This window comes from Drosophila takahashii, chromosome 2R, assembly GCF_030179915.1.
Source record: "Drosophila takahashii strain IR98-3 E-12201 chromosome 2R, DtakHiC1v2, whole genome shotgun sequence".
NCBI lineage: Eukaryota > Metazoa > Arthropoda > Insecta > Diptera > Drosophilidae > Drosophila > Drosophila takahashii.
In genome coordinates this window covers 36,308,933-36,318,245 of record NC_091679.1, presented here as the reverse complement: position 1 = coordinate 36,318,245, position 9,313 = coordinate 36,308,933, and the positions used below count along the sequence as shown (strand labels likewise).

The 9,313-nt window shown below is 44.5% G+C and overlaps 1 protein-coding gene across 1 annotated transcript; it reads left to right on the top strand.

The window, feature by feature from the left end:
- Window positions 1–3,049: 3,049 nt before the first annotated feature.
- Fatp3 (Fatty acid transport protein 3) lies at window positions 3,050–7,263 on the top strand. The gene is made up of 4 exons (XM_017152432.3): window positions 3,050–3,165; window positions 4,694–4,955; window positions 5,017–6,493; window positions 6,826–7,263. Coding segments are annotated over exons 1-4 (2,049 nt in total). The 5' UTR covers window positions 3,050–3,164; the 3' UTR covers window positions 7,135–7,263.
- The last annotated feature ends 2,050 nt before the right edge of the window (window positions 7,264–9,313 follow it).

Genomic DNA, 9,313 nt, shown 5'->3' with positions numbered 1-9,313 from the left:
GACGGCAGCTTGCCTTAACTTTGCCTTTGTCTAGAATCTCGATGCTGTGCGCTTTTTTGCAACCCTTCAGCCAACAACAATGATGATGATGATGGTGGCATTTGCTACCTGAGTGATTTCCTAAAGCACAGCTCTATCCTCCCCCTCCTCTATCGTCCCCACTTCCTTTTCCGGTTCTGGCGAGTGAGATTCACATGCACATTCAAATGGCTGCACGTCCAGCTTGCATGTGCTACCATTTCCATTCCCATTCCCATATCACATCCCCCGGGGACTCCCGGTCACAATCCCCTTATGCAACCACTCGATTACCCCTTTGTGCCGGGCTAGCCTTTCGTTAGCTTCTATTTAACATGCAGTTATCGTTTGTTATCGCCAGCAGCCACAAGCCAAACTCCCACAGAAAGCAGCTTGTCAACAGGGAAACAATGTGAAGAGGGATGACAGTCCTGGGCGAAACTCGGATGCCCTGCAAATCCTTTAATTAGATATATTCCAGTAAAGCTGAGTCTTCAGATTTAGTGTCTGGCTGCTGGAAGATACGATGTCGTTGTAAAAGGATTTTTAAAAATAAATCCTTAAATCAATGAATAGCAAGTGTACTCTAGGGGTTTCTTTAAATTCTAGAAAACTAGGGTTCTTTGCCTGATATTATTCTTAAATATTAAAATGGGGTATAGTTCTCAGACATTTATTTACTTATCGTAGCATTCATTTATATATCATTTTAAGAGGTTTAAAAACTCTAGAGAGATTTTTATAATCAGTGATTTGAGAACATTTAATAATGTGTCTAAAAGTATGCAACAGTGTATTAAGTTAAACGTATAAAATTGCATTTAAGAATTTGGGGTTCCAAATAAAAGTTGTTTATTTCTCTTGGAATTACCCTAACATTCTAAGTTACCAAATTCCATTCCGCCAAATGGAGTAATGTACATTCCTCACCCCCACTGAGGCCAGATTCCCCCCTGGTATTGTTTCCCAGCTCCAATCGATGCCAATGCATTAACATTAAAACTTGGGCGCTGAAATTTTAATTAAAATGTGACAGGCAACTAGCGCACAATGAGCCCGCTCGCCGGATATCTTGGCCTGGTCTGGTTCTGCTTCTGCTTCTGGCCCTCTTGTGTGTGCGTCTGGCATAAAAATATTCAGCATAAGTGGCGGCCACCCAGCGATGCTCGACATTACAGAGCTGCCGAGCTGCCGGGCTGGCAGCAATTGTGCCATTTCAATCGACATCTGTTACTGATTTCAAAGAAACTTTTGTTGACAACACAAACAAATGCCAAATCCAGGGGCGAGGGGTGGCAAGGGGCAAGGATGCCGTCGCCTGGGGGTTTAAGGTACAAACCGTTTGACGCTTGCCTGCGCACGACTTCGACCCTCCCACCCAACCAACCAACCACCACCTCCTTTTGGCCCTGAACCAGACCCAGAACTCACGTGTGGCCCAAAGTGCCGCACAGCTGACGTTAACGTTATCAGCGAGCGGCTGTGCCGGTGAAATTGTGTGGGTCTGTTGTTATACCCTATCGTATCGTAGAAAACGAGGGCATGCCAGATACTGTGGAATTAATGCAGCAGGAAGGGAGGAAGAATAAACCTGTAAAATTTAAATTTAAATTTAAATGTAATAAAGCGAAGAAGAAAAAGGCATTGCATATTTTTAGGCGCATTAAAAGTATATTTAAAATCGTCAAAAATGTTTCATTTCCAAACTTAATTAATAATAATTTATTTAAATGATATTCAAACACGGAGTACAGGATATCTCGCAGTTGAAACATTCTACTTATTTTCTGCTTATGTATGTGTGTAGCCTGCTCCTGGGCCTCGTCTGTGGGTGTGTGTGTGTGTTTTTGTTTTCGCCGGCTACAAACAAAGTTGACTGAGGCTGCCAGTTTGCGTGTCTGCGAGCCTGCATTTGAAGGCTGTGCAGCAAAGGCATCTGACATGAAGGCAGGAAGCTCTGGTGGGTGGGAGCGAGCGGGATAGGGAATATATTTGTATGTATGGACTCTGTGTGTTTTCGGCGGCGCCATTGTCGATAATAACGATGGACTGAGCCCCGGGTCGCAGGCGCTTTTGTGCGCGTAACATGTGTCAATTACAGGCGCCCACACCCACACAATCACACATTCGCCCACACACACATTGAGAACAGCAGGAACAGCCGGCACAACCAACTCCCACCCACCCACTCACACACACACACATGCATATGCGCTCACTTAGTTTTGCTCTCACACCGTCGATAACTCAAAAAGCTGCCAAAAGTGTGCGCACATTTTTTATATGCGCCGCCCGAAAGTATGCACATATTTTTTATATTTGTGCTGCCGGCATTTGACAGCTAAGTCGACGTCGACGCCAGCAGCGCTGGCCTATGTTAATTTATTTTCACACAGCCATTCGCTTTTCTTTCTGTTTTTGTTTTGCCTGAGTAAAGAGGAGGGGGTGGAAAATTACTTTTTTGTTGGAAAATAAAAAAATGGTTAATTAAAAAATTTGAAATCACTGTAACAGGTGGGAAAGGCCAACTGCCAAGTGAAATACCAGAACTTTGACTTTGCCAAGTGATTGGCGGGTATTTTAAATTTCTACTTTTTCGAAGCCGACTTTTTGTTCAGTTTATGCAACGATGCAAATCTCTTTTGTTTGATTAAAAATAATTAAGTTTATTACAATTTTTTTCCTTTATAAAGGGGTTTGAAAAATTTATGTTTCTATACATGGCTATTAGGTAACGTAATTTTTGGAGGAAAATTAAGTCTAAGGATTTAGAAAAAATAAATAAATGCCCGACTGCTTTAACTAGTTTATAACTATTATAATGTAACAGAGCTCTGTAAACTCAACAGCTTTGAACATCTCCGATCATGGTTTTCTGTAAAGAGTTTCGGAGGCTGTTTGTACGCTCAATATCTCTCTCAGACTCTTTTGTTTAAATATTATTTTCATTATTATATACTCTCTTCTACTCGCCAACTTTCAGTGCTCTTCTGGGTATAAAAACCCGCTGCCGGTCGTAGCGGCATTTCAGTTACTTCAGCGATTCGACGTCGGGTTCGGGTGTGCAGATCATTCGTGCTATATATCTACGTATTCTTGTTTTCCGTGCAAATAAAAAACAACCGTTTGTGATCGTGCGACTAAAAAGTATGTCACTTGGGGGCGCTGCACTTGGGGGACATTGAAAAGTGAATTACATTGATCATGGCATATGGCATGGGGTCGGGTCTGAAAACTGTCTAGTAAATGGAAAAGAGTCATGCAAATCGTTAGTGAGCCCCATGGTCAACCGACGAAAACCAGTGCCAAGAACCAAGAACTGCGTGTGCGCAGAAGCGATTATAAAAACTCTGTGCCCGGCATACGAAATAAGTCAAGGTCCCCTGAATAGACGCCAGAACATAACTCAAACATAGGCTGGCCGACCAAAACCCATCCCGACTTATAGAGATAGCGCCCGTACCCAAGTTGGCATAATCGCCCAGTAGCAATGAACTTTGAAGCCGGCGCGTCACTTGATAGCTTTCTTAACCCCCGGTGGCTACGATTACATGCAGTGCAAGTGTGTCGTAATTACCCCTTGGGTTAATCGTAACTGCATTATTGCCAAGTGTTCTCACCACCTTTCCATTGTTTGGCGCCTTTCGCGATAAGAAGGCAAAACAAAGAGACCCAGACGCTGTGATATCAGCTGTTCTGTTCGATTTTGTTCTTCGCAACAGGGCAGGTTCAATGGCAAGCGCAGTTTTTATGGACTGATATAGAGTCTGGGGGACCCACTTAGCCGATTTTTACAATTGGGGAGATTACTGCCAAGTGCTCACCTACTGATCCACAAAAATTTCCATGCTCAATGGGTTAAAAGATCAGCCCTCCAGTTAGGATTGTACCGCTATAAAAAAGGCATTACCTTAGGTCGTAAATGTTAGGTGGCACTTTAATGAAATAATTAGACAGTCTCCCATGTAAAGCCCAATAAACTTGCTGAAAATAATGTAAAAATAATTACTTTTTTACCCTTTCATGAGAACAGGGGCCTAATAAACATGCTAAAAATATGGTGAACGTAATTACTTTTTCACTCATTCAAAAACTTAATTTAAATTGTGTGAAAAGTAGAGTCTAAAATTTGTTTACCAATAAGAAATCATTGTTCTTTATTCTTAATTTTTATTTAGTAGACAAAGAGCGTATTGTTATGTATCAAAGTGCAATATTGATAACAATTAAAGCTTACAGCTGTTTTGCTATACGAGTTATTTAAATAAAATTCCCTCTCTGAATTTTGGTTGCTCTACTTGGGTCTGAATAAATGCTTTTGGTGCATAACTGGGACTTTAGCAGCCGTTCCAACTTGAGACCCCTAAGCACCTGTCACTCCCCCACAACTGCCCCCCTTTTTTTAAACCCCACGTATTGCTCATGGCGGCCGATAAGAACTTGCGACCCACAAACTATATAGTAAATCGGTATCAGACAACGCTTTATGCCGCTTATCACTCAGTTGTTCGCCGTCGGTTGCCCTAGGCACATGTGAAATTGGAATAGGAATTGGAAGGGTTGCACCCACAAATTGCTAAATTAGACCTTGCTGTAGCTGTCATAAAAATCACAACCATCCGTTTGAGTGACTAACTAAACTAATTCAACCATGTTTGCTGTTTGCCCTTCCAAGTGAGCGGAAGCAAGGAGCGCGACGATCTGGAGGATCAGGAGGAGGATCAGGCGGGCAAGAAGATGGAGATCCTGCTGGAGCTGAACCTCAAGCAGAAATTGGCCACCCGGCTGGGAACGCTTCTGCTGGCCACGCTGATCTTTGCCAGCTTTTGCTGGGACAATGCGGTGGCCAGTTTGACCCTGGGAGCAGTTGTAGCCCTCCTGCTGCGGAATCCCACCTTTGTCTTTGGCCTGGTGATGACCACCACAAGGGACTTGAAGTGGGTATATATTAATCCTTAATAAAGATACAAACTTACTAACCTGGCTTCCCTTTTGCAGGGCCCTCCAGCGCTTTGTGGCCCTCAATATCTACCTGCTGAGAAGGGATCGCAGGGGATTCACCGTGGCCCGATGTTTCCAGGAACAGGCCAGATCTCGGCCCAAGAAAGCCTGCTTTGTGATGGACGATCGCAGTCTAAGTTTTGCCGAAGCCCTGGAAGTCAGCCAAAGAATCGCTGGTTACTTCAAGGATCGTGGCCTCGAAAAGGGCGATTGTGTGGCCCTGCTGATGGAGACCCGTCTGGAGTATCCCTGCATTTGGTTGGGTCTCTCTCAGCTGGGAGTGATCACCGCCCTGATAAACTCCAATTTAAAAGGAGATTCTCTGCTGCACTCCATCAAAGTGGCCAATGCCAAGGCCTTGATTGTGGGCAGTGAACTGCTGGATGTGCTTAAGTCACTAGGAGAACAGGAAGCTCTACAAGATTTGCCCATCTATCAGTACACCGATGACGAGCTAAGGAAGGTTCCCGGACATGATCTTGTCCCGGGAGCTGTGGATCTAGCCAGTGCCTTGAAGACTCAGAAGAAACTGGAGCTATCAGCTAAAGCCTCGCCCGAGGAAGCTCGCTCCAAGTTGCTCTATGTCTACACCTCTGGAACTACGGGTCTGCCGAAAGCTGCTGTGATCACCAACCTGCGGTTCCTCTTCATGTCCGCCGGGTCCTTCTATATGCTCAGGATGTTCAGCGACGATGTGGTCTACAATCCCCTACCCCTTTATCATACCGCTGGCGGAATTGTGGGAGTGGGCAATGCCATACTCAACGGATCCACGGTGGTGCTGCGGAAGAAGTTTTCGGCCAGGAATTTCTGGCTGGATTGCCAACGCCATAACTGCACTGCAGCCCAATATATCGGGGAATTGTGTCGCTATCTTTTGGCCACTCCTTATAGCCCCGATCAGCAAAAGCACAACCTACGTCTGATGTACGGAAATGGTCTGAGGCCGCAGATCTGGTCGCAGTTTGTCCGTCGGTTCGGCATTCCGCATATTGGAGAGATCTACGGGGCCACCGAGGGAAACTCGAATCTGATCAACATCTCCAACCGAGTGGGAGCCATTGGCTTTGTGCCAGTCTACGGATCCCGCCTCTATCCCGTCCAAGTGCTGCGATGCGATGAGCAGACGGGTGAGCTGCTCAAGGACTCGCAGGGCCACTGCATCAGGTGTCAGCCTGGTCAGGCGGGTCTCCTGGTGGGCAAAGTAGATGCCCGGCGGGCGGTGAGTGCCTTCCATGGATACGCGGATAAGGGAGCCTCGGAGCAAAAGCTCCTGCGAAATGTCTTCACCACCGGCGACGTCTTTTTCAACTCGGGTGACATGGTGGTGAGGGATATTTTGGGATACTTTTATTTCAAGGATCGCACCGGAGACACCTTCCGCTGGCGGGGCGAGAATGTGGCCACCCAGGAGGTGGAGGCTATCATCACGAACTGTATTGGTCTCGAGGATTGCGTGGTATATGGGGTACAGGTGAGTTTTTTACGTATAATTTAGAATTTTTCTCAAAGTGGTAGTCATAAATAAATGAAAAGTTATCTGCCTTAATTCCTGGATCTAACATTAAAGTACAAACCTTCTTTACGATGCCCACTTGAGAAAGATGTCAAATTAAGAAGATAGAAAGAAATTCGTTTTTAATTACTATTAAATTACCAATAGTTTAGTTTTTTCTTCAAGTGTGACTAAGGGAACTACCCATGTCGCACTGAGTCACCTTTTCAAAGTATTGATAGATATAGTATAGATAAGGAAACACCTAAAACATACCTTGATTTTCACTATCGCCCTGCTTATCTTTGCAGATTCCCCATGTGGAGGGCAAGGCGGGCATGGCGGCGATTGTGGATCCCGATCGCAAGGTGGACATGGATTACCTATCCATTGTTTTGAGGGGCAGTCTACCGCCCTACGCCCGACCCCTGTTCATCCGACTGCTGGACGAGATTCCGCGCACTGCCACCTTCAAGCTGAAGAAACGGGAGTTGGCCCAGGAGGGTTACGACATCAGAGCCCTAAGTGATCCCATATACTATCTTAATCGGGATGGGATCTACAGAACTCTCAGCCAGGAGCAGTACGAGTCCTTGCGAACGGGAAAGGCGGGACTATAACACTCCCAATAACGATTCCAGCCACCTTTTTGTATATATACAGCTAAACGTTTGTCTGTCTGTCCCAATGTATTTTTTTAACGCTTAAACAACGACTGATACCGAAATACCAAAATACCGAAATACTTACCAGTGATGAAGTTCTTTTCTAGCTGTTAGCCCAAAAAGCCGGGCGCGCTTCTTGGCCATAAAATGGCAGCTTAACCGATAATGGGAGCCAATACGTTTTACGGCCAGAAGATGCGATGCTGCTACCGCCACAAGATATATCGAAAGTGTTAAATCCCCAAGATTAAGTTCTCGCTCATTGGCAGCTGCTGCAGTTGCTGTTGCTATTGCTATTGGTGTTGCTGTTGCTGTTGGTGGCGGAGAGCTGCTACTTTTGCAGTTGCTGCTGTTGCAACATTAACGCCATTTCCGCTCGCTAGCGGCAGCTGCGACTTCGTTGGCCGTCCCGTCGCCTAAGATAAACGATGTGCAAAATCCATACAAAACAATGGCAGGAACAACAAGGCAAGGTCTTGCAACCGCAGCAGCGCAACATCGCTGCATCGCAACATCGTCGACGGCCACCAATATCGATGTCGATGGCGAAAAAGTTGTGGCAGGCAATCATAAAAAACGAAGAAATGGCAAACAAAGCTGAGAGCCATTTTTAAAGGAGCTCAAATTGGCGATGGTGTTGCTTCTGGGATGCCAAAGGTTTCTCGATGGTTAGAAGTTGCAGCAGGTGAAGGTAGGTCTCCTTAGAATCTTAATTGGAAATTCAATGTCCCAGGTATTTACAATAATCTTGTACAATAAATATGTTTTTTTTCTGATAAATATTGCAATTAAAATATTTTTTTGTAGTACATTACCTTTTCCAGGAATTTTAAACAGCTATAGAGGAAGACCCAGGATTTCCCAGGATCTTAGTGAAGATTCGATTGTTGGAATTCGTTATTTTCTTTGATTTCCTGTGACTTAATTTGTTTTCGAATATTTTCGGAAAATGAAATTCAGTTTTCCAAGGATCATGTAATGTATACAATGTAAATGGTGTATCACGAAAATGCTCATAAAGTTGCAGCTGTAGCAGCTGCCAAACTCCCTGGACCCCTGACACGCCCCCTGCCCCTGCCCACCTCCGTCTCCGCCTTTTTCGCGACGCCATCGTCGATGTCATAAACAAAATGGCAGTTGTGGGTGCAGAAGTGCATGAATACGTTCGCATAGCTAATAACAATAAAAGCAACAACAAAAACAGGCATTGCAGCTGACACCAACAGGCAACATCAGTGTTGTTGTTGCTGTTGTAGGTGTTGGTGTTGCTGCTGTTGATGTTGCTAGTTGCTCCTGTTTGTTGTAATTGTAGCTTCGCGTGCGCCTGGCCTGCGTAAGTGGGAAAATTAAAAATTTCTCAATAATTTTTCGAAATGTTCGACAAGAACGTCGGGCGCTGCTGCCATTGTTTCCTGCTTCCCGTTTCCCGTTCGTCCTGCTCCTTTTGGGGCTCATTTAGAAAGCTTTCGGGGTGGACAGCAAGGCGGTGGGTGGTGGTGGGTGGTTGGCATTGGATGCCAGTGGGTGGCTCAGGCCGAAGCTCGGCGACGGCGCCACAGCTGCCATTGGAATTCCAAAGCTATTAAAACGCTGCCAGTGGAGCTACGACCAAACGGGCACCAGTGTTGCCTTTCCTTCCGCTGCCTTTGCTGCTGTTTTACCCTTTGCCGAAATGGGGTATTCCAAATTGATTGCTCGACCTAATCTAGGATTTGAGTAGGCTGTTTCATGGGCTCGCTTCGGGGGAAGTAGGCTCACATGGTAAGTGCTATATAGTATTTTTTGTATAGCCCACTTCTAGGCTGTCGCTAAAACTCTAACTTTAGTTAAACTTTAGTTAAAGGTCTTGTGAAATATTTAATTTAATTTTGTAAAGGTATAATAATATCACAGATTTTATTCTCCCACATACCTTGGAAAAAGAAAGTATCCAGAAATATTAGAATTCTTTGGATTTTAGAAAATGTTTTTATAATCTTCCTTTGTGTAGCTTTCAAGAATATAGATTTTAAGAAAAATAGACTGGGTGTGTTTTATATGATTACTTTTTTAAACCTATTTTATATTATTGAAATATATATTATAATATTTAAATATGTAGTCGATAGATTGGTTATTTTATTCTATAAATTTC

Excerpts from the sequence above, each read along its gene's own strand:
- Fatp3 (XM_017152432.3), top strand. Across the intron at positions 4,956-5,016 it reads ACCACCACAAGGGACTTGAA|GGCCCTCCAGCGCTTTGTGG; the intron begins GTGGGTATATAT and ends TCCCTTTTGCAG. Across the intron at positions 6,494-6,825 it reads GCGTGGTATATGGGGTACAG|ATTCCCCATGTGGAGGGCAA; the intron begins GTGAGTTTTTTA and ends TTATCTTTGCAG.